The sequence below is a fragment of the Motacilla alba genome, chromosome 1A, assembly GCF_015832195.1.
Source record: "Motacilla alba alba isolate MOTALB_02 chromosome 1A, Motacilla_alba_V1.0_pri, whole genome shotgun sequence".
Lineage (NCBI taxonomy): Eukaryota > Metazoa > Chordata > Aves > Passeriformes > Motacillidae > Motacilla > Motacilla alba.
Genome location: NC_052031.1, coordinates 58,290,806 through 58,315,259, shown reverse-complemented (window position 1 = coordinate 58,315,259; position 24,454 = coordinate 58,290,806). Strand labels below are relative to the sequence as shown.

Below are 24,454 nucleotides of genomic sequence, written 5' to 3'. Positions count from 1 at the left end.
AGAGGAATTGGTTCTAGGTAAGTACAATGACAGGAACCCAGAAGCAGGAAAAAACTCTGCTGGTTCGTAGTGACACTGATTTTGCAGCTGTATCTGCCAAAGCCCTGGGCTGTCCCTGGCCTGCTTGTGCTTGGCAGATGCGCATGCGTCTGTCGCAACAAGCAGAAGGAAATGTTATTCAGCCCCACTTCCTTAAGGGTCTGTGGCAGAGAGGCACCCGTGCTCCCACGGAGAGGCTGCGAGGGAGACAGCAAGGTACAGATGTGCTGTGGGCAGTTCACAGGGAGCTCTCACAGGCCAGCTGTGGCTCCCTTTCGAAGGTGTTGATACACCCGAGGCACCTTTGCCATGCAGAGCAAGGGCTGAGCAGGCTCATCCAGCCTGGCAAGCACAAGGCTGATGACCTCAGCTCCTGAGGGTAGTGACTGGGCAGCCCAAGGAACTGTGCCAGGGAAGTGGCACATGCTGGGCTCTGACAGCCTTCCCATGGTGCAGCTGAGAGGGGAGGGTTGGACACACAGGAAGTTCAAGTTTTCATTGCTTGTGGGCTTGGCTTTAACATCTGCTGGAGGGTTACCTGCTTGCACTTTGTCATACTGTAAGTTGTGTTTGTATCTTCATTCATTCATCTTTTTTTTCTTGTGAAAGGGAGAAGGTAACATGAGGCTGCTTTTTAAGTATAACATTTTCTCTGTATAAAGTTATTCCTGTTAAGATATAAAAAGCAAATGTAGAGTTGCACAAGACCATGTAGTGAGATCTTCAGCAAAATGTGAAGGACACTACCCGTCTTGCTGGCAAAACATTTCTGTCTGCTTTTCAAGTGTTTCACCTCTGTTTATTTCTAGTTGGGGCTAGTTGATCAGTGCAGAATCCCAGCATGGAGCAGAAATGCTGGAAAGTGAAAAGGGAAGAAGGTCACAAGTGGACAGATTTGCAAGCTTATGTTATTAGGGCAGACTGGGAGCCCCCAGTCTCGGCAGGGAAGCTGGCAGGGGTTAGCAGGGGTGATCTGGAGTGGGGATAGAGGAAAGAGGGAGTTGGGCAGCAGTGGAAAAAAGCTGCCTGGAAACATTATCCCACCCCACTTCCCTGCTTTCCTTTCCATTTCCCCTCTCCCCACGTCCCTCCTCAAATTCCACCCTTCAAATCTGCCAACTTCAAATTCTTCAGCCGTGCCAATAGCAGCAGCATCATGGTGCTGTGCAGAGGGGAAAAAAAGGGACAGCCGTGTCCAAAAAATCTCCTGGTAGTGCTGGATCTCTTGAATGCCCTGCAATGGGAGAGAAGAATAGTTTGGAACATTTTTCTAGGAACAGGCCTGGCTGGTGTTACTGCGTAGTCAGGCAGTGCTGGAACGAGGTCTGTCTGCAAAGGAGACCGGGGCTCTTCCTTGCTCTTTGTTCTGGCAGTGTGGGGCTGCCACGCCTTTGTTTTGGGGACCTTTGCACTGTAAACAGCTCTGTGAGGGAGCTGCTCTTGTAATGATTTCCTCTCATTGGCCTGCTCTGAATCCCCTTGATCCCTGCCAAAGTACAAAGGTCGTCAGAGCTGGATACATGATCATTTCCAGTTTCTGTTTCAATATCGTGTTCAGATTCTCCAGGCAACTCAGAGTAGCTCTGTCACAGACCCTTGGAAGATGAACAACTGGCAGCTTTTGGCTATGGATCTGTGATCCATGATAGGCAATGTTGTAGGGGCAGTAAATTGGTGAGATACATTAAAAAAGCGTTGTCTGGTTCCAAAACTGGGAGATTAAACGAAGGGTGAAGCACAGCAGGCAGCAAAGTGAAGTCCCACGAGTTGGAGTTACTGGTGGCTATCTGTTTAATCTTCTTCTCTTTGTAGGTGCTGTGTATAAGATAGAGTGCAGAACGGAGACTTTGCTGGTAAGTAATGATATCCCCTCCTGCAAGTGAGAGCTGCTTTCTCACTCCCTCTCCTCAACAGGACAGCAGGGAGAAAATAAGATTCATGAGCTGAGATAAAGCCAAGGTGAACATTGGGCAAGACAGACTTCACTTGGGGGAAGTTAATTTATTGCTAATTAAAATAGATTTAAATTGTGAGAAAGAAAATTAGATCACTTATTCCCCCCTTAATGGATTCCCAGGTTCAACTTCACTCCTTCATTCCTGACTTTTCTACCCCCTCCTACCAAAGCAACGCAGAGAGGAAGGGAAATGGATGTTGTCCTCAGTCTGTAAGACTTGCCATCTACTCCTCCATCATTCTCAAAAATTTCCCGTGCTTCAGCACGGTTCATTTCCCATGGGCTGCAGTCCTTCAGGATATACTTGCTCTAGCATGAGTTCTTCTCCATGGACTGCAGCTTCCCTCGGGGCCTTCTCCATGAGCTGCTGTGTGGATCTCTGCTCCATGGACCTTCACAGGCTGCAGGGGCACAGCTGTCTCACCATGGCCTTCTCTATGGGCTGCAGGGGAATTTTGGTGTCAAGTGTATTTTCCTAAAATGTGTTTTTTAGGAAGATACATTTTTGAGAAAATCAGTGGCACAGGTCCAAGCCAGAGACGTCAGGGTCATTTCTGAGGTGCTTACCATGCCCCATAAACATCCAAATACCAATTCCTCAGTTCTGGGGCAAACCTGCACTTTCCAGCTGAAGGGGGTCTCCTTTTTTAAGAAGTGAATAGATTTCTGATCAGACCAGGGATACTGCACAATTTGACAGTTTTGGAAAAGACCCCTACTTTGATCTGTATTTCTTTTCCAATGCAGGGCAGAGCAAGCAGCCAGGTGCCCATCAGCTCTTCTGCACTTGTGTTGTCTCCTGACTCATCTGTCTGCTCCTGAAAATGGAGTATGTCTGGTATTGGCTCGACGATTCCAAGCAGTGGATTGAGTATGGGAAAGAGGTGAAATTCATCTGCTGTTCATGCCAAAAGCTTTTGTTAAGCCATCTTTGGGAGAGTTCTTTAGAGCGTGTTGTTCTGCAGCTGGTGTGTTTTACACGCACCGCTGGATGCCCCTGCAGTGCTGCTCCAATGCCTGGGTGGAATTGTCTTCTTAATTGTCCCTCAAAGCAGAACTGAAACTCTGTGAAAGCTTTCAAGGGACTGGCTTGGGAAGCGGGTGCATTTTCCAGAGCTGACAAACATAATTTGGCTGGAACTGACCACACAGGCTGAAGGCTGCTTTGTTGCTGCTGTTAGAAGCAGCTGTGCTCGGTGGGATACCCCTCCATCTCTGTAGAACAAAATGCTTGAAGCCATAGAGACTTCAAAACATCCTCCTGTCATAGGAGCCTGGGGAAACATTGATATTTCCCCACAATGGTACCTAAACCAAAGGGTGGTTTCTAACATGTATAATTTCCTTGTTCTTTCTGCAGCACCCAGATCACATCACTGCCACTGTAACATCTGCATTTCTGGAGAATGAATATCAAGCTGACAAGAATGGTGTTATTTTCTTCAGGGCTGGTTCTCAGCAGTATAAGTTAGACTTTGCAGGTGAAGTATTTCCTTGTTTTAATTTCATTACATAGCGCAGTTGGCTTGAAGATTTTCACACTATGTCTGCATCTGTTTGAACAGCTCTTCTTCATCTTGCAGATTTACTCCAAGCAGAAATTGAGCAGTAGGTAAATTTCTCTAAACTTTTGACATGCCCCACTTGGGCATCTGCAGTCAAAAAAACATACCTGACAATACTGTACATTCAGAAGAAGAGTTGAGAGTAAATGCTTCATGGCATCTTGGCTTATACATTTGTGTTTATACACCTGAAAAGGAAGAATGAGAAATCAGGGGGGAAAAAAAGGCACTGAAAAGTCAAAAGGTGAAGAAGTAAGCCTATAGTGAACATCTTGCAAGCTCCTTACAGGGAGAGAAAGCACAGTGCAACAAACAAAAATTTAGGGCTGGTTGCATAGAGAGAGAAATGGGAAAATTAAAAATGCTTTTCTGTTTCTAATTTATTTACCCATCTTAAAACTCCTCTTAGCTTTCCAAACTTTAAATGTTTCCTGGCATGAGTAAAGAGTGGTGTTTAAAGGAGGAAACAATGGGTAATTAGCCATGTCACACAGCATGTGCTCTGTGATATTGTTACAGGACCAAGAAGGGAGGGCAGGCTTTGCTTTTAGCACCATAGAGCAGCCCTGTCCTGCCAGGAAAGCCAGGTTTGTGGCCCCAATGCACTGAAAACTCTTTCCTGCTGCAAGCCTGCCATCAGATGTGGTTTTCTCTGGCCAGCAGCCTGGATGTCAATACCAGTGCGGGTGCAGTTGGTACTTGGTTGCCTTCAAGTATCACAGCCTGTGCTAGCAGGTAGTTGACCTTGCTGATGTCCAAGTAGGAACAGTGCAAGTGGGAATGAAGTTTGCACTGGGGTGGGTGGGATAGAGAGATCACCACAATGCAATATTCAGGGCTCCTTCCTCTTTTATTTTTACTTAACATGGAAGAGCCTGACCCTAGAGAATGAATTATCTCATTATTGAGTTATTGTGTTTTTCTTTCAAGACATGGTCCAAACAAATGTGCTCTTTAAAACTCAAAGAATTGTTATTCGACTGCCTAAACAGTCTGAAGATGGACAAGATGGAAGGTAATACACATTCATTGTTTAACAATGTCTCTAGAGGACAGCATCTTTCTGCTAAGAAGTTCCTCCTACCTGCCTAGAATGCAATTTTATATTTCTTAAATTAATTTTTAGATACCTTTTCCTGTCTGGTTTAACAGTACATTTTGCAGTGACAGTATTTGTAAATTATGCAGTACTTCTGTAAAACTCTCTGGAGGGATGTTTGCTGGCAGTCTCTGGCAGCTGTGAAAGACCACTAGACCAGATCTGCTCTCTCTGTGAGAGGCAAGGCCACATAGGGCTGACACAACTGTGCCAGGAATTTTTATTCATTGATTTATGCCCCAACACTAATAAATAAACTGTGCAGCAATTAGGAGCGAGGGACTGCCAATCCCAAGAGCTATGGTGCATGTGGATGTCATCTCTCGGAAAGCTAAGGACAAACTAAAACTCAGAACAGGCAAATCCACTGAAATGAAGTGAATTAGAGGCACTTACTTGAGATAGCCTATCTTATGGCTTTTTCTAAAAGAAGTTCAGCTTAACAGAATTTGAACACATCTGCTATAAATGTTATTTTTGCTACTGATTTATTTTAGTAAGAGCTGTCTCTGCTTTAGAAACTCACCAGCAGACAGTGCATGTGAAGCTGAGGGTTCAAATAAAGTGTTGGTTCAACCTAAGCTGTTCATTCAAATAGAAAACAAACTATAGCTCGTGAATGGATGCCTGAAGTCTGCTTTAGAATCCGTGGTTAGATTCACCAGAAGGGGGATTTGGTTAGGAGTATCACCAGCTGACTGGCTCCTTTTTCTATTCTGTAGCCAAAACATGACTCTATCACATCCTGTCTATCCTCCACAGTGGGACAAAACTGCACTACCTGATATTGGGTACAAGGTAGGACTTTCCAGCTCTCCAGTGGGTAGGGAGAGCTCTCTCCTGTATTGATTTTTCCAAGACCATAATTCAAGGCAATTGAGATGTTACCAGCTTTTAAATGTGTATTGTAAAATAAGCAGCTATGATGTGAAACAAGACTGACAGTTTCATATTTAGAACAGACGTGCATTTCCTGGGAGGCTCTCTGAGAATGATGTGGTATCATCTCCCCTAAAATACCACACAGGGTAAGAAAGGCCATTGCTGCTCATACCTGTCCTTTGCACTCTCCCAAGGCACTTCATCCCCTGATAAACCAGATTAATTGTATCTTAATATGGTATTTCCTCTGTCACTTTGGGGCAGGATGTTATTTGCTGTAGTAAAACGGCAGCTTAGCCCTGTAGGGCAGAGTAGAGTAGAGTGTCAGATTAAAGTGAAACTTTCACTCTGCTTCAGCCTGAATGCTGCTGTGCATTTCAACTTCAGGTTACTCTGAGCTAAACATAGTCCAGATGTGGAGGTGCACCCTCAAAAGGAAGCTCATATGGGGTTGCACTGGTTTCCCTTAGTTGGTGCCTGTGCTTCCACATGGGGAGTGATCGTAAAGGAGGGTTGATAGGAAAAGCAGAAGCAGCTTGTGATTTTTGTGGTAGGGCTTTCCAGCAGATGTGAGAAGGTTGAGGAGTCCTTTGAAAGAACTGGGAGTTATTACTCTCACTAATACTTTATTTATAGTGCTTTAAAAATTTTCAGTTGATACAGCTCAGCAATGATTCCCAAGAATATACAAAAATCAAGAGACTGTTTGAGAAGACAATGAAAAATTACTGCATAAACCAACTGCAGAGGATTCAGAACCCGACACTTTGGGACATTTTTCAATGGTTTGTATCTATTTTATTTCATTATCCTTACTGTATGAGAAGCCTGGTATTTCCTGATCTGTTGTCCTCCATAGTCGACATCTGGAGCTGCCAAATTCAGCACTCCAGCAGAGGTGAGGCTGCCACATATCCCTCTGCCCAGGTCTGGCTGGTGGCCCAAACTTATGACTGCCCCAAAACCTGGCTCCCTGAGGCTGAGGCTTCCCTGGGGCAGTCCCCTTCCCCCTGGAAGGGGACTGGAGCTCCTCTGTCTATGACTGAGTTGTTAGCATTGAATCTGTATTCTTTTGTGTGTGCAGAAATGAGCCTTTTATCCCTAGCAAGATATGTGTGATTGTTGCTAGTGTTTTTGAAAAAGTAAATTCTTTTCCTTCATCATAATTGAGCTTTGGTGTTTCAGGTTTATTCTTTTGGTTTTAGCCTCTTCCACATAAGAGTTGGGGAAAAAAAAGAGGAGATTTTTTTTTTTGTGATAATGATAAGGGCAGAGATTATACAGTCTTCACTGTGGCTTCCTACAGCTCTGTTTTATAATCATATTTATGTATTAAGGATTTATATAACATGGGAACTGACCAACTCCTAGTCAAGAGATGTTTGTCTCTTTACTCTCTCATGTGGTATGAAGTTGTGGGTGACACAGTCCATAGTGCTGCTGAGAACTTTTTGTTTTGCTGGCAGGAGCCAGCTGTGTGGCAGGGTACCAGCAGAAGTGCAAAGCAGGCAGTAACCCCACTGAGAGTGGTTTGTGTCACTGTTCCTCCATGACCCAGAAGTAGGAGGAGTTGAGTTGGGAAATTTTCCTTGTTTGAACCAGGAAAACAAGTAGGTTTTTTTGTTGTTGTTTCCTGTTGTTGTTTCCTGTTGTTGTTTCTTGTTGTTGTTGTCTCTAGGCAAAAAGAAAAGATGAAGAAGCTTCATCAATTGAAAGGGGGCAACGAGAGGCTCCTGTTCCATGGCACAAGTCCATCCCATGTGTCTGCCATCTGTGAGCAGAACTTTGACTGGAGACTCTGTGGGACTCATGGGACAATGTATGGAAAAGGTACAAGTGCAGAAGGGTGTAGGGGTTGTAGCAGCAGGGACTGCAGACCCCAGCCAGGCTGGGGGATATGGGTGTGAAGTGACTGATGGTACCTGACCCACGTACTCCTGCCTTTGGGGCACGGTCACCTGTGCACATCTGCATTGCTTTAGGTAGCACCCACAGCAGCAATCCCATTCCAGGAAGGGCTAAAACCACCTCTCTTTGCCTCAGGTGCCTGCTCTTGGACAGGTAGGACTGGGAGGCTGATGGTGAAATGTGGACTGGAGTTTGTCGGTACTTTACAATAAGCCAATGTGGTGACACCTGGCAACAGTGTTCCCACATATTGTAGGGCTAGCTGGATTTGTTGGATTGCTGGCTGCCAAAGTGCTGTCAGCACGTGCTTATCCCTTGGCTGCTGTATTGTCTGACCTGTGACTTTTTCTGCTCCCTAGGAAGCTACTTTGCCAGAGATGCCAGCTATTCCCATGAGTACTGCTCCTCTCTGGGTGGGCGCTACAGCATGTTCGTAGCTCAGGTTCTTGTTGGAGACTTTGTGCGGGGGAACCCTGAGTACTGCCGCCCTCCACCCAGAGAGAAAAATTCAAACAGACTTTATGACAGCTGTGTGGATGACCCGACAGACCCTTCCATCTTTGTCATCTTTGAGAAGCAACAAATTTACCCTGCCTATATCTTGGAGTACAGCCTTGAGACCAGCTGTGTGGTCCTGTAATGAATGGTGGAATGTCTTTTGAATTCACACTGAATAAATTAGTCTCCAGTACATTTTTTAAAAATGTTTGTTCAATTTTAGTTGCAGCTTTAGAACTCTTTGTAGTGCAGTGAACCAGTATTAATCCCCTGATAGTCTGGGGGGCATAGCTTTTTTGTTAGGGGCTATTCTTTCCCCAGAGGCAGTGTCAAGCTTTAGCATTCAGCACATCTCTAGCCTGGAATGGGTACGTACCTGCCTTGCATACCATGATGCAGTGAGACCTGCTGAGTTGAAATGACCTTGATCCACTGATATGGTCACCTCGGGTTGATTCCTGCCTGTGATGGTGCTGATATGCCAAAGGGAGGCTGGGCAGGGAATGTGGAAGAAGGAAAACTGAAAGTACCTACATCATGGTGCTCAAGAGAGGAATCATGGCCTGTCTTTGAAGTAAATGGCAGGAAGCTTCTGCATTCTGAAGGCTTTGTAATTAATGCTGGCAAAGAACTTTGCTTTGTTTCCTGGTCCCGTTGCTGGCATTTCTTCTTACCTTGTTCTGCTGTGTCAAGTCTGCATGTCTCTGTGACACCCTGTCCTTCCTGTGTTCCCACTGGATTTAGGTCAAGAAAAGCAGGGATATGGCAGCTGCTGAAGTTAGAGCCCCACCATGCCATGACACCAGCAGTGAGGAAGTCCATGGTGAGCTGAAAAATGGCGCACAGCAGTGTCCCACCAGGGCTGTGGAGCCAGTTCCTGCAGCAGTGAGCAGTGAGACACAGGGGCTTTGTGAGGGCTGGCTGCTGGCATGGCCACCTCCTTCCCACCCTGCAGGCTGGCACTGGTGGTGGCTGTTTTGGATTGCCCCGCTGCTGCTTCTGCTGCCTGGAAGTTCTCTGGGGAATGGAGAAGTGTCCCAGTGGTGTGTGCTTCAGCTAGGATGGACGGTGGAGAAAGCTTGAATTGTCATCATAGTACTTGAAATTCGGTGGATAATGTGATAACATTTGGGATGAATGATAGCATGAAAACAAAAGTGAATGTTGTAAGTTGTAATTCAGCAGAGGAGTCACAAGTAGTTCACTTGTGTGTGCCATAGCTGGGAGGAACCAAGAGGAGGGCTGTGTGTAGGATCTCATCAGCTTTCCTAAAGCTGCTATCTTCAGGCACAATCAGTGCCTTTAGAGAATTTTGAAAGACAGGTGACTGCAGTAAGTCCCTAAGCTTCACTAATTCATGCAATTCCACGTCTCACTGCTTTTGCAGAAGCCTAAAGGTTGTTCTTTTGCAAATTAGTGATCTAGTCTTGTCAGTCACAGGTAAGCAGAGAACTTTCCACACAGTCAGGAAGTAAAAATGAAAGTCACTTAAAGTGACTTAAAGTGGATGGGAAGGGACTGAACAGTGACCATTTTCAGCTGTCACCCTACATTCGTCCTTGCAACATTCCATAGATTTCCTCCATGGCTTCCTCAGCTTAAGGGGGTTTGGATATGCAGCCTTTGGGCAGGATAGGGGCTGGGAGATGGAGGGTTTAGGAAGAGTTTGCTATTATACAAAATACTCTGTGGAATGATGCCTGTGTATAAATCATCTTTCCCCATTCTTCTCCTCTATGACAGAAGAAACCACCCATCATGTGGGAGAAAGTTATTTCCAGCAAGGTGGGCTTCAGAGTATGATTGCCAAATTCATCAGAGGCAGGAGAAGGTAAGGAAGAGCCTGCTGAGAAGCAGGCCAGCCACAGGAAAAGGGGGGGTTGTTGATCTGAAAAAGAGGAAACCAGGCAGAGAACAGAGGACAGGTGCAAACATGCACAGTTTGGAAGAAAAATAAGATTTTCCAGCAAGTCAAAACTATTTCTGACTACAGGGAGAGTTTCTCACAGCCTCCAGCTGCCTCCAGAATTAGGTGCTGGGTGTTATATCAAGAAGATCAGGCAGGATCTGGTGTGAGCAGCTGTAACAGTGTGCTGTGGTGTGGCACTGCTGGGGGTCTGCAGGTGCTGGAGTACCAGATCTGACACGGAAGTTCTCCTTGAGGAGCCCGTGTTCTTTCAGAGTCACCCTCTGCAACTGTCCCTTTGTGCTACTGCGCAAAGGAGCGCTCCTGCCTCCAGGGGAGCGCTGCTGCTATTTCCCCCATGCCACTGCTGGATGGGGGGAAGCAGATGCAGGGAATTCACCTGCTTGAAAACTGACCTAGCCAAAACGCCCACAAAACCCAAGCCCCGAAATACAGTGTTCACAATGAGCAGTTTCCAGTTCTGCTTGTGTCGACACCAACAGAGAGCTGAGCAGGCTGCAGCATGATTTTTAATTGGCATAAGATGATCCTGAACCTCTAGCCCAAGCAGATCTGGGAATCTAAAGGTAAAAGACTCGGGAATATTTCAGCCAGTGAGGCACTGAGAGCAGAAGCTGCTAGTAAAAGTGAAAAGCAACTTAATCTATGAATACTTTTTCATGGGACTTTTGTTCAGGATCATAAATTTGCTGAATCTTCTTCCCAACCTGAACCTCTAGCTGCCTCTGGAGTACCCAGGTGCCTTCAAAGTACTAAGCAGAAAGCATTCCTCAGCACCCTTTTAGATGAGAAATGCTTGCAAACCATCAGCAATGTGTGCGCTAGTTGGCAGGCACCAAGCATGGATCTATTGGCTTTTCATTCATTTTTTTTCCCCCTGAAAACAATTAAGAACTGTTGACAAAGATTTAAATTGTTTCTGACTCATGCATGTGATTGACAGTTTCACAGTCACCAAGATGGTGATGGGACAGGTCTGGCCTGAGGAACACTGATTTCTGAGGGGTTTGCTTCTTCCTACCTCAGACAGACTGACCCAGGATGGGCAGTGCTGCAGTAGGCTTGTTCTGCAGCAGCAGCCTCTCTTTGTCATCTCCTGGACAGGCTGCTGTGGGTATCAGCAGCTTCTCCAGTTATTTCTTCAAAAATTGCTTTTCAGGAACCAGCAACTATTCATAAGGCTCAATGGATGCATTCTGTACTCATATTAATAATGTATCTATTTCTATGTGTTCAAATGTACTGTCTTTGCCTGCAAGGATGTTAGCTCAAGTGATCTTTTTATCATAATGTATTTCTAATTGATTTTGTTGTGGTTCTCTTAGGCCTTCACAGCATGCCTAGTTTTAACACAGTTGGTTACATATTCATGCAACTCATGTAGGCTATCTATTAAATAACACCTCAGCAAGTTTTCAGGCTTTCTTTTCATTTACTGTTGCCGAGTTCGACTTCTCAGTATTTTTAAGAAACCTTTTAAGAATTTTGACAGAATTTATTACAGGATGATTAAACTGCAGAAACTTAATGCTTGATTGAATGTGCTGAATGACATATTATTTTCCAAAACATTCAAACTGTTAAAAATCAACCTGAGCCCCATAACCTGGCATGACCACTGTATGGGTGCCAGGTGAAGAAAACACAGATATTGTTCTTGGCATGACATGCTCAACAATTGCATTATTTAACAAGGCTGTTTCTAGATTGAGGGAATAATGAACCCAGATCACTGTGGTAATGATGGGGGCTGAGGGTTTGGGGAAGGGCAGGAGTCTTTAGTTAGGGGTCTGTAGGAGACAGATCTCAGGCAACAGCTTTTTCTGGTTGTTCCTGTTCTTTTCAGTGCCTGTTTTCTGTCATGTTGAGTCCTAGGCATGATTTCCCAGAGCAATTCAAACTGTCTTTACAAGGTTACTTTTACATCTAGCTTACAAATAGGAGCAATAGGGAATGCTGACCTGGTTCTTACCCATCTGTTCTTAATAAGCCTAGATTTCCCTTCCAGATGGTTTCCAGTGATGTCAGAGGGCCCATTAATTGGTGTGCCAGTGTTCAACTTAGAAATACTTGGGAAATGTCTACACGTGATATCCCCACCACTGGAGGAGGTTTTGCCTTTACTCACTCCCAAGGAGAAGTTTTATTTCAGTGTGTGTTCTGTAAATAACTTTTCTTGGTCTGTATCTTCAGCTTTGGTGTCCTTAACAGTATTTTATTTTCAATATAGTTTTCCATTTACTAAGTCCAAAGCAGGTGTTGGAAGTCACATTGGTCTCTGCTTAAACAATTTGTGCACCCTTTAATTCTTGCTTCTTGCAGGCTCTTTCTGACTGCATTTTGCAGATAGACCCTTGCAACTTCTGGTTTGCTTTTCTGTTAAAAATTCCTGCAGGTTTATGGGGCTTTTTTACTGTGATCTGTAGCATCCATCTAAAGCTGTGATCATTCTGCTGTCCTGAAAGCCACCTGACCTTTGTTTTGTCTCTCAGATCAAGCAAGTTCTTCTAAGAGTCTTTTTTCATATCCTTTTTCCTTTTTGATCCTCATACAATATGACCTCATTTTAGCAGCGATACAACCTCTGCCTTCACATAACTTATTTGACTGAAGGTCCTCACATCAAACCAAATGTCTTAAAAAATCCCCTTTTTTTTGTTTGTTTAGTTTTTTGTTTGTTTGTTTAGTGGGGTTTTCTGGTTGGTCGGTTGGGGTTTTTTCACTGAGCAAGTCAAATTCCATACTAACAGACTGTCCTCTGAACATTTCCTTAGTCAGAAAGGTGATTAGTTTCACTGTAGGCTACTAACTAAAACTAAACTTTGAGACAGTGCTATCAAAATACAGTTTTCCTATCAGGATCTTCTCCACCTGCTGCTATGCCTGAACAGTCTGAGTAGCTCAGTGACATGTCTTGATCACTGGCTTTTCTTTTCTTTCCCAGATTGACCTCTGGATTGTTTTTTTTTCCTTCCCATCAACTTTCAGTTCTACTTGTTCCTGTTAACATGTGGCATCTATGCAGTTTCCTGAGCTGAAATATAATTAATGACATTCATAAGTAAAAGAGCTGCATTACATAACTGGGAAGACAACTTGCAGGACTCTTCTCTATCTAAATGCCATCAACCAACATAAAAATTAGCATAATCCTCTAATGACTGTTAATTCAAGATGATTGTGAAAGTTGTTGTTCATCAAGAGAAGCAGCTCTTTGCAGCGGCATAAGCTACATGGACTGGATAGCCAGGTGATCTATTCCCACACTTGTGGAGGTTTTATTAGGGAACTTATAAATAAAAACTTGCCTTTTCATTAGGAAAATTCAGAAGTATTGACTTGTACAGGTAAAACATGGATAACAACCAAATAATACTATTGTTAACTAACCAAGCTCAGGTGTCTGCTCAGTGCCTGTTCTGTGGGCTGGCACACTCAGAGGGCAGAAAATGGCACGCCTGGGTTTGAGCACAGGCAAAAAGAAAATCCAGACATTTTAGGACTTGTTTTCTTCCCTGAGGATTTGGAGGCTGGACAGAGTTTGGGTTTCCCTCTCAAGACTACCGTTAAGCAAATTGCCAGAAGCTGATAAGCTTTTTCTTCTCACTCCCTGTCTGTGTGCTCTCTGCATGTCTTGTGCCTTGCCTCAGTCTGCCCCCATGCATTTTGATGTATTCTGCAGTATCTCATAATTTTACTTATATCACTCACGAGAGGACCTTCAGAAGCTGAGGCCTGAATGTTGTTTACTTTCTTAACCAAACCAGAGCCTTCCAACATTTCTTTTGTTATTTTTTTAATATATTGTGTGTGCATCCATGAGGAGAGTGCTCCTTCCTTTTGCAAATCCTAACTTACAGCAGAAAACAGTGCCAGAAAGCTCTCCTATGTGCTGACAATTGGATCATTTGGAGACCATTTTGAGAGCTGTGGTGATCTTCTCTAATTCTGCCTGGAAGGGCTGAGGAGAAGGCAGCAAGCAGCAAAGACTGCAGAGATGGATGGGGCTCTGGGGATGTACCACCCCACCAGTCCCCAGTCATGCATGCTGTGATGAGGAGGGAGCAGTGTCCAGGAAACAGCTTCTGATGGAAGGTGGGGTTCAGCTGGAATGCACTGGGAAACTCCAAGCTGTAGGCAATTACACCTGTTTAGGAAATAAAATGCTGTTCTACAGGTCTTTTAAGCCAATTGTTTTTCTGATGGATAATTCCTTCTTCTCCCCCCCCCCCCCCCAGTCTCCAAACTGCTGTGCTTCTGCTTTAACCTCTACAGTCAGAGAAAGCAATTCAGGCTGACCAGACTGGCAGGCACTCTCCAGTTTCAAACAGATTATTGGAAGTATAAGATCAACTTCAAAGGTGAAGTATCTCTTTGCTTGATCTCTAATGCAGGTGGGATGTGACTGGTGCCACAACATAGCATGTCCTGCGTATCCTGCATGGGCAAGGCTTGCAGGCCAGGACACAAGAGGCGGGAAAAGCTTTTCACTGATTTTAAGCAGTCAGTGCTACAGCAGCATGGAGGGGAGTGTGGAAAGAAGGGGATTCTCCATTAAGCAGGCACAGGATAAGTGCAGATGTTGGTGCAAGGAAGGATACAGCTCAAGCAGAGGGAGGTGTGCAGGACGGGAGCTGAGGGTGGTTTTGGGAAGCTCCTAAGCACGGCTGCAAGACTGACTGTGCCGGGTCCCTTGATCTTTTGGTCTGGATATCTCCAAGAAGTAAACTGCTCCTTGAAACAGGGCAAGACAAAGTGATGATCTGTTCTTCGGCTGTCAGGTCTTGATGCGTGCGTTCAGAGTCATCGCGATTGACACTGAAAGAGGAGATGGCACATGACAAAAGGAGAATACAAATTAAGCGTGCCCCAAAAAGGTGAGCCGAATTTCCTTGCGTTTCCGCCGGTGCCGGGCGGAGAAGGAGTCCCTGGAGCGCTGTCAGGACGTTTCCCGGAGCCGCCAGCCCCTGCCAGAGCCTTGTCCCCGTCCCTAGGTGGCGGTGCCCGCTCACCCCGGAGCTGCCGCCGGGCGGGCGGGCCGGAGGAGCCAGCCGAGCTCCGGCGCCCTGCGGCGGGGCCGGCTGAGGGCGAACTGACAGCAGTGCAGGATTTTCGGGGTCCCGTCCCTCATCGGCAACTGCACCGCAGGCAGGTCGGCGCCCCCTCCCCAGAGAGTCCCGGTTTAATTTCTGCTGCTGAGCACGAGGTGCGGATTAGTGCGGAGTGCGGCCCTCACCGGCTGAGCTGCGGGAGGGTCTGTGAGGCAGCCGTGCTGCGGAGAGCGCCGGAGGGCTGCAGGGTTACTGCCAATGCTTTTGGCACTGCCGGAACATCATCTGCCTCTTTCATTGCCCGTGTCCATCGTTCTGCACTACCTGCCCATCACTGACGGCCCTCTGTGTGGGCAGGATGGAAAGCTGCCTGATGGGCACAACCACTGGGTTGAACACAGAGAACAAGTGAACATCTCCCCCTCACGCCCAGCACCCAATGCCAATCACTCCCTTCCTGCTCTTCTTACCCCACAATGTAGGAAAGACTGTATCATATCAGGACAAGAGGTGTACCTGAGCCTGTCCCTATCACTGGATGATAGAGGTGCCCAAAAAAAAATTAGAAGCTCAAGCCAGACTTGTAGCGATACTTTTCCAAACTGCTCCGCCTGCCTGCAGCAAATTTTGGCTTGGAGATCTCCTGCACCAGAGTTGGTATCTATATATGCAATACCCTGCATGTGTCTTTCTTTCAGTAATTATTCCATCACTTTTTAAACAGGTATAAAATCTTAACTTCCACAACATCTTGTAGCAAATATTTCCACAGCTGAACGGGATATTGCTTGAGGGAGCTTCTCCTTTGCCTTGCTTTGAACTTAGCACCTGCTAGCTTTGTTTAATAAAAGGGGTGCAGATATTCTCCCAGTGCTTTCTTCATCACATCACACATTTTTTGCTTTTTTTTTTATTATTTTCCTCAATGCTCCCAGGAAACACAGCTCTGAAAACAGGCTGCCTTTACAGATGGCTTGGGAATTTGTTGAAAACTCATTTTAATTTGAAAGTTCTGGTGTGTGAGGAGAGCTCACTTTCTGCATACTTCTGCTGAAAAACAAATCCCAGAAAATCACCTGGTTTTCCCATCAAAACTATCAAACCAGGAGCCATCACCATCTATAAGCTCACTTGGAAATAGCTCCAGAGCCAGAATTTGCACTTTCTTCTTCTGGGGAGCCTCTATTCCACCTCTGAGAGCAGTCAGAGGAGGGCGATGGGCATCAGGGAGCAAGGAGGGTGACACTGCAGGGGTGAAGGGAGTTGACATGCACAAGTAATCAGATGGCACTGCAGCCACCAGCAGTCCTTGGTTGGGGGACACAGAGAAAAGAGATGGACATGAGAGAGACCCTCCAACCTGCTTTAAACTGAAAGAGGGTAAGCTAAAATTAGATGTCAGGAAGAGATTCTTTACTGTGATGGTGGGGAGGCACTGGCACAGGTTGCCCAGAGAAACTGTGGATGCCCCATCCCTAGAAATGTTCAAGGCCAGATTGAACAGAGCTTTGAGCAGTCTGTGGAAGGCGTTTCTGCTCATGGCAGGAGGACTGGAACTAGATGATCTTTATGGTCCCTTCCAACCCAAACTGTTCTAAAATAGTTTCTAAAATGATATTCTAAATATTTCTAAAATTCCATGAAACACATCAGAGGAACCCTGACACAGCTCAGAGACAAGCCCATGATCTGACTGGTTTAAATCACGGGTTTCTCCCCATAACTTGTAGAGATGCTAAATCCGAGATGCTATCTGTGACACCTCTGTGGCCCAAATCCAACTGCTAAAAAATATCTCTCTTCTTTGTCCAGAACAAGGTGCTGCTCCTATAACTTCTGCAGATGTGGTGCCATGGTTTCACATTCATCTGCACACTTTTGAATTTCAAGTGGATTCACAGAAATACGAGAGACTTCAAAGGTAAAAAATCTGTATATTTACCTCTTGACATACTTATGGGAGAACTAACTTTCATGCAACTTCTTTCCCAAAATGCCATTGAAAGTCTTTTTGTGCTTGAATGTGAAAGCAATGAGGGAACATTGCATGGAGTACAGGCAGCATCTATTAACACTGGAAGAAGGGAAAGGGAAGGAAGTGAAACATAGAATAAAGAGAATGGAAGCAGTTTTTGTGAACTAATCAAAACTGGTGGCTCTGGTCTAAGTAGAGACTTTTTAAAGTAATGTCTCTGTCTCCTTGATATTATGACATGCTGAGCTAAGATTGTAAATATGGGAACCTTCCTTATATGTTTGCAATTAGAAAATAAAGGGCTGAAATAAGGGTACAAGTATGTTGAAGGGAATGAAATTGGATAATTCAAGGTGGATATGGTGTCCCTCTTGGGCATACATGTTGTAGGTGGTTGTTTGGTCCACTGTAATTTGACTTTCTGTATGAATTCATTTTATCCTGGTGCACAGTGAGCATGACATGCTGGTGATTCTGCTTTTCCTTGGGTGTGACTGTACCATGCAGATAGGATTTTCCAAGCAGAAACCTTTTCTCCTCCTCCCCCCACCCCAAACTGCTGTGACCATTGACTTCAGGGAGAGGAACAGGGAAGGAAAAAGGTCAGGGGCATAGTAGCTTAAGCCAATTATGAGCTGTATTTGGGTTTCTCTGGTACATACACATCCTGTGCAGAGCTTAAAAAGAAGTTGTGTGCAGTGATGGTTGCTCATGGTATGTTATATTTGAAGGAGGCTGTAAGCTGAGGAAGGCAGCCTTGATTAAAACATTAAAAAGTGTGTATGTCATTCACATCTAGAGGAGATGGTGTGCATTGCCCTGTAGTATCTTCCAAAACTAGTCCAAGGGAGTAAGAGTTAGGTAGGATGTCTCCTCCTCAGGTCTGGAGCTGGAAGAAGCACATGGCTTCTCTGGTAGCATTGTTTAGCAGCTGGAAATAAAGAGAGGTTTATTACAGCAAGTGAGCTGTAAGCAGACCAGGGAATCAATGCTCAGACAGTGACCGAGCACTACCTCAGCAGCTCCTTCTGGCTTTTATCTTCTCATAGCTCTGCTCTATCACTGTGCTCTTGTATGTCAGTGTGTGTTCTTATCCTTACATCTTCCCTGGTGATAAAGCTGAACCTGAGTCATCCAGCATAATCTGGGCACGTCACTGCATGGGAGCTGGAGAATCTGGCATTCACCGGAGAGACTGCCAGGCTCCTGAAGCCTCTGCAGGCTCTGGGCTTCCCCAGCCTTTGAAGCGTCATCTGGTGCTGCTGTCTGGTGGGCAGCACCAGCTGCCAGGTTGAGAGGAGAGGCAGAAATTTTCCTGAGCATCTTTGGCAAGCAGCACAACAGTGAGAGCACCTGGAATAGGGATTGAAATACGAGGTGCTATGTCACATCAGTGGAAAACAGAAAAGATGTAGTGGGAGTAAGGCCGAGTCTAGAGGCCTGGAGAAGGATTCTGTAGCTCAAAGAGGTCTGGTTTTGTCATAGGCATTTACACCATTATAAAGGGATCCAAATGTTTGCTCTGTATCACCACTTGGAGTGAGGCACAGTTAAAAAGATGCCCACAATCCTCCCCAAAACTTTCACAGGCAGCACTTCAGGCAGCCAGTGAGTGTTTTTCCTGTGCTATCATCACAAGATCACAGAGGAGAGGGTCTCTTCTTTCAACACCACCAGAAGAGTTTATGCTGGTTGGAAGTCAGATCAGCAACCCTCTAAGGCTTTGGGGTCAGATTCTATGTGAAGGGAAGAAAACATGAAGTTAGGTTAATCAGCTCCTCAGGCAATCACCACAGCAGGAAAAGGCTGCACAGATACCTCCTTACTGACTGAAGAAGGAGCAGCAGGGAACAGAGGGGCTGGATGTAGGAGCAGCACAGGAGGCTATTCCCCCTGTGTTTCACAATGACATCTGCTCTCCTGTGAAGCATTCCCAGGGAACAAAAAACTCCTTTCTCATTCATAGTGCATTTATCTTCTCTTTCAAAAAATGGTCCAGAGACACCTGAATCTTCATTCTGTGATAAAAATCTGCAGAAGTCCTAGCACTGCAGTAAGTGGCAGTGGCAGGAAACAGAACAAGAAAAGGTATGGGGTGTTATGTTCATGATTTTCCTGCCTGTGGAAAATAATGTCTGTTTATTGAGTCCTCTCCTGCTTCAGAGTGACTCATTGATCTGCTGATGTAGACTGGATGCAGGTAGGCTGGGTGGTGGGTTTGACAGCGTTGGCAGGCTGTCACTGTGGCAGGCATGCTGCGAGAGGAGTGCACTGAGGAGACATCCCAGAGGCCTGGGGACTGCCAGGGCAGCTTCCCACTTTCTGCTGATGACAAGTTACGTGGCTGGGGTTGTTCAAAAAAGTCGGCTGGAGATGGAAAAACACCATAATGGCATTTCTGGAGTTGTGTTTTATATTCTTCTGTTAAGGCTGGTACTGGTGACAAGGTGGAAGGGCATGTCCAGCTGAGGCATGCATAGCCATAGAGCCTGGAGAAGACAGTTTTGGTTTGCCGTGCAGCCTGCTGGTGAGCTGGGAAGATCAGGGAATAAGGCTAACATCCTGTTTTTTGAGGGCAGTAGCTTAGAGCAGGCAGAAGAGTGGGACTGGAAAAGCAGAGATATCAGTAAGGGGGAATTTGTGCAGTGTTGTTGGAACAGGATCAGTCAAGAAAAGTAAAAGAGAAGAAAATTAGTGTTCTGGTGGGAGCAGAAGCAGATATTGATAATCTGTTGTGGTTTAGGTGACCTTTTCCTTCTCTGATTCCTCTCCCAGTTCAGGAAAGGGATAATTTTAATAATTTCTTAGAGTCTCAGCAGGTGTTTGTGAACAATTTGTGCCATGACATTTTCTTTTTAATTTTTTGGCCTGAAGAGGCCAGTATGGGCTGGCTGTGGTAAGGGGAGCTAATGCAGGGATCATGCTTGAAGAGCTGTTGGTAATTTCTTTAGATAGGTCTAGGTTATGATATTGTTAGGCATGTTTAAAAGCACATAGCCAAGCAAGGAAGGAAAAGCTGACACTTAGCTGAAAGCCCCATGTGATGCGTCTTGCTGCAGAGCTGCACTATAACAATGGACATTTTCTTGTTGCTTGTAAAAGAGAACAGTTTATACAGAATATAAAGACAGAAGTTTTCTGAGGCAGTCCCTGAAACATGACCAGGAGGCTCTCTTGTGGAAATCCCTTGAGTTTGTTAGTCTTGGTCAAACTTGTTTCAAACAGTCAATCAGATGCTCCTTCACACACGTTTCCTTCAGACTGGGACCATCCAGCACTGCCTGAAATAGGATATGAGGTACATAAATATGTCTTCACATCTGCACACTAGGTTGGGAAAAGTAGTCTGTAACAGCTTGCATGAAGTGAATCTAAAATACATGCCTGAGTCCAGGAACTGGTTTTGTTAGTTTGCAAACCTGTTACTCCAAAATCTGCAGCTACAAGAGGGACAAGGATGGTTGAGCAGAAGAGCTTTGTAGGGGACACAGTTTTGTCCATTCACACCATGGTACTGTGTATCTAAACAGCCAGTGCACAGAAGTGTTTGTTTATCCATTGTACCTTTAGTTTTACCTGAATGACAGCTGATGATCTGATCTGGAGGTTGAGTCGCAGTGCTCACTATTCACAGGACTGTTTCTCCTTTAAAACTCTGTCATGCTCTTGAATTTCAAACCAAAGCATGAGCTTTGGGAGACCATAAACTCATTTAGTATTGCTATAATAAGGTTTAGGTCTTGTGTGTTTTTGAAACATCAGGCAGAGTGATTATAAATAAAGTTTCTTTGATGACTCACTACAGTAACACCAGGGCTTGTCTGTGAGGATGAGTCAGTGCGCAAGAAAGATAAATGTGCACTTGATATAGAACAACAATTTCACCTTCTCTTCTGGACACCTGTTCTTAAATCCCAGTGTCAGTGCACAGCTTTGCTTCAGCTTGCTTAGGATTGTAGATGTTTCCTGGGCAGAAGAAATGCGCTCCTCAGAATCCAATAACTCCTTTGTACTAATGGAAGAGCTCTCAGAGGAGGAGCTTAGCGCATGCTGGGACAGGAGGGAAGGACCATGAAAAAGTGAGAGAGGGCTCTGAAAAATCCCAGGCTACGATTGCACCCCCAGTGGGTGTTGGCCAGGTCCTTTGGGAGGTATAACCAAAAATGTTGTAACACCTTGGTCTGTGTTGCATCAAGTTTTTGGTGTTTTTTTTTTTTTTTTTTTTTTTTTTTTTTTCCAGCCAGTAGCAAATGGAAGCAAATTGAAACCCTACTTCAGCAGACGAGGATTACAGAATCTGCAGCCTCTGGAGGACTGGAAGCCTGACACTTTGGCAACATTTCCAGCTGTTTGTGTCCACTTTACTTCATTCCCCTGGGTGGCAGCGGAGCCATTCAGATACTGGCTGGCCCCCATGCCGTTCTTGCAGCGTGTGGGTGGTTCCCCCTTGGCAGAAGGCAAACCCTCTTTGGCGCAGCCCCGATCCCTGGCGCATTCCTCGGGAGCCGACCGCTCCGATTCCCTGATTTACAATGGAAAGAAAAATAACCAAATCCAAAAGTGGGAGGGGACATGAAGTAAAAGGGTCGGGGCCCTATAGAATTAGAACTTGGTTTATAGAAAATTTATGTTTTAATTAGGAAAACCCAGCAACTGGGAAGATTTTTATTATAATGATGGCTATTATAAACCTGGGGTTTACACTTGGGGTGCATTCAAATTTTGTTTTGTAAGTCTGGTTTTATATAAGCAGTTTTAAAAACCGATTCTATGACCTTTTTTAGGAAAAAAACCAGCAAGCCATTTTAAGTTCGAGTTGTACATATGCTCCTTGTTGGTAGAACAACATGAGTTGGGGGAATGTTTTCTTTACTGTTTGGCTTCTTGCAGCTGTAATGTTCTCATTCACAATGGTGAAGGCCAATTTTTTTTTTTTCATGACATCTGAGAGGTTGATTAACCACAGCCAGAGGGAGTGAGTGGACAGTTTCCCTAGAGTATGGAAGACCTACATTTAATCCTGTCCTTGAACTGAACCTAAAGCTGCTTGTTTTGGGTACCTACCGCTATCATTTCACAAATGGAGAGAGAACAGGATAGGATCACTTGGGCTCAAGGGAAGTAACCAGAGATGCCAGTCCATATCTGAAGTTTTCCAAGGAACAAAACAGCACCAAAACGGAATGTTCCTGGAAAAAAAGAAGTGGTTCCAGTTGGCATGAGCATTTTCTAGAAATTCAGAAAAAGCATTTAGACAAAACCCTGGGAGGTTAGCTCCTTGTTTTGAAGGTGTAATGTGTGGTTTACACATTTCCTTGTATCTAACTTGGTTACAATTGAACAGAGCATGAGAAATTAGTAGATAGGGTTGATTTAATGGCCAGTGATGGGATGGGTATAATTGGTTAAATTAATTTTACCCCTCTGAAAATGTTTCAGTACATCTAAACAAGTGACCCCTTCAGTTCTCTGCAAACAGATATACTGCATTTGTAGAAAATGTGGTCTGCTTGCTGGCCAGTGTTTTGTCAGAAAAACTGCAGTCTGAGACCAAACCTTAGTGTTATTGCTAATGAGACTTAGAGTTCAGGGCTGCAGAAGAGCATGAGAGAGCAATATTTGACCTGTGATCGATTTTCTTTATCCCTGGATGAGATATGACTAGCATCTAGCATATTCTTTTAAATCTCTTCTTTGGACACATCAAGACAGTCTTGTATTTCTGCATTAGGTCCTGTTGTAGTAGCAAAGTTTCTTTTAAATCTATTTGAAGCACAGTGTTTTCATGTAGGTAGAAAGAGCACATGGAAAAGGGAAGCCTGGGCAGGAGGTGAATGAGTGGTTCCTGTTCCACAATATGAAGCCATCTGATATGCCTGCTGTCTGTAAGCAGAATTTTGACTGAAGGATCTCTGTGAGGCTCATGGGAGACTATGGAAAAGCTACAAGGGTGTGGGATGTGTCTGCATCATCATTCCTGGGGGGTTTCCAGAGTGCAGGGAAAATGCTGTGCTTCCTACTGTGTGGGTCTGGTCCTAGATCTTTTGTGAGCAATAAAGCAACAAAAATCAATGTTGAAAGCTGCTAGATCAGCTCTGTGTGTTGATGCCTTAAAACAAGCTCAAGCAGAAACACCTGGCAAGGATGGTTTTGGAGCTACCTGGGAAGGAGAGAGAAGAAGGTGCTTGTGGAGCAGCTTGTTAGCTGCCAAAAGGCTAATAATGGATATTTGTTGCTTTAGTTAGGTGCTTTCTTACCCATGTTTTTAAATGATTCTTAGGAAGCTCCTTTGTTAGAGATGCCACTTGTTCACATCAACACTGTCCAGCCAGCACAGACCACCACAGCATGTTTGTAAGTGAAGTTCTTGTTGGAGATTTTGTTCAGAGAAACCATGAGTACTATTGCCTTCCAACCAGGCCTGAAATTTCAGACTTTTGAACAGCTGTGTAGATAATGAAAGAAATCCTTCCATCTTTGTCATCTTTGAGAAGCACTAGATTTACCTGGCATATATCTTGGAGGTTACGCATTCATCCTGATAAAGATGATGTCAGAGGTAACAATGTCTTGCCTAAAAATAACACTTCAAGGTTCACCTTTTTTGAACTCTGTGTTGCATATAAGAACCTCTTGTCTGACATTCAGCTATACTGCAGCTGTTTCCCTTACAGGAAGGAAACTAAAATATAACTTATGGAATGGCTGGGATCCACTATGAGAGTTGTTTTCCTTCTAAACAGGCTGGTAGCAGTTAAATCATAATAAATGATATAACCATCACAACGTGGTGATGATTTGGATACAAGTGCAATATAGATTTAAATGTGCCTTGTGGTTAATTTCTAAAACTAATTGCTTCCATGTAAGGTATGGTACATAAGTAGATGATTTTTAGGACATACTTGGGGAAATTAATGTAGAAATGGGGGAAATAGAGTACAAAAAGCATGTTTGAGGGGTGACTCTCTGGACTTGTTTTTCCATGGAGAGATCATCAGCATCTTGTCAGTGTAAGAAAAGTAGACAATAGGCTCCGAGCTGTTTTTGTCCTGTGGTTTGGCTGCTTTGAATTTTGTGGCAAGAAAAGGCTTTTAGATCATATCCTAAAGGACTGTTACATCATGTTCCCTAATTTCTCTGCTGTTCCCATTTGGTTATCTTGCAATAAGAATCATAAGGGCTTCAATTCAGATGGAAAAAAAATTATTCCTGGATAACAAAGAAGCAAATGACACGTTGATCTTCCTCAGTTTGCCTTGTCTATTGAGCGTGTCTTGAAGTCAGAATGATGAGACTCATCTTCACATAACATGTCTGAGAGAACGGGGAGATGCCACAGCCTGTACTGCAGTCCTGTCATACCACAAATCAAAACAACAGTCATTTCCCACTCTTCTAGGAAAGAGTGAAGTTGTTATTTTGAGCTGTCAGTGCCCTCCTGATCTGCAGGCTGGGCTGGGATCTTAGCTTAAGGTACTTAGACAACCTCCCTCTCAAAATATGAAGGATGAGTGCAAAACCTTCCTTGGATTCACAGCAGGATATTCTAG

General features: G+C 44.7%; 2 protein-coding genes across 5 annotated transcripts in view; both read left to right on the top strand.

The window, feature by feature from the left end:
• Nucleotides 1-1,886, top strand: part of LOC119708099 (cystine/glutamate transporter-like) — a 21,754-nt gene extending 19,868 nt beyond the window's left edge. For 2 of the 4 annotated variants that reach the window (XM_038154031.1, XM_038154032.1), the window contains exon 15: nt 1,852-1,879. The gene's annotated coding sequence lies outside the window, so the exon portion shown is untranslated. Of the gene's footprint in view, nt 1-1,851 lie in introns of all 4 variants that reach the window. The other 2 variants (XM_038154033.1, XM_038154034.1) reach the window with 2 other exon arrangements.
• LOC119708101 (protein mono-ADP-ribosyltransferase PARP12-like) lies at nt 1,511-24,454 on the top strand. The gene is made up of 11 exons (XM_038154038.1): nt 1,511-1,892; nt 2,744-2,880; nt 3,357-3,477; nt 4,492-4,576; nt 5,383-5,458; nt 6,197-6,327; nt 7,221-7,372; nt 7,810-9,779; nt 14,114-14,752; nt 16,739-16,847; nt 21,142-24,454. The coding sequence occupies exons 2-8, from the start codon at nt 2,821-2,823 to the stop codon at nt 8,088-8,090; spliced, it is 906 nt and encodes a 301-aa protein (XP_038009966.1). The 5' UTR covers nt 1,511-1,892; nt 2,744-2,820; the 3' UTR covers nt 8,091-9,779; nt 14,114-14,752; nt 16,739-16,847; nt 21,142-24,454.

Excerpts from the sequence above, each read along its gene's own strand:
- LOC119708101 (XM_038154038.1), top strand. The coding sequence starts at position 2,821 with ATGGAGTATGTCTGGTATTGGCTCGACGATTCCAAGCAGTGGATTGAG. Across the intron at positions 3,478-4,491 it reads GTATAAGTTAGACTTTGCAG|ACATGGTCCAAACAAATGTG; the intron begins GTGAAGTATTTC and ends TTTTCTTTCAAG. Across the intron at positions 5,459-6,196 it reads TACCTGATATTGGGTACAAG|TTGATACAGCTCAGCAATGA; the intron begins GTAGGACTTTCC and ends AAAAATTTTCAG.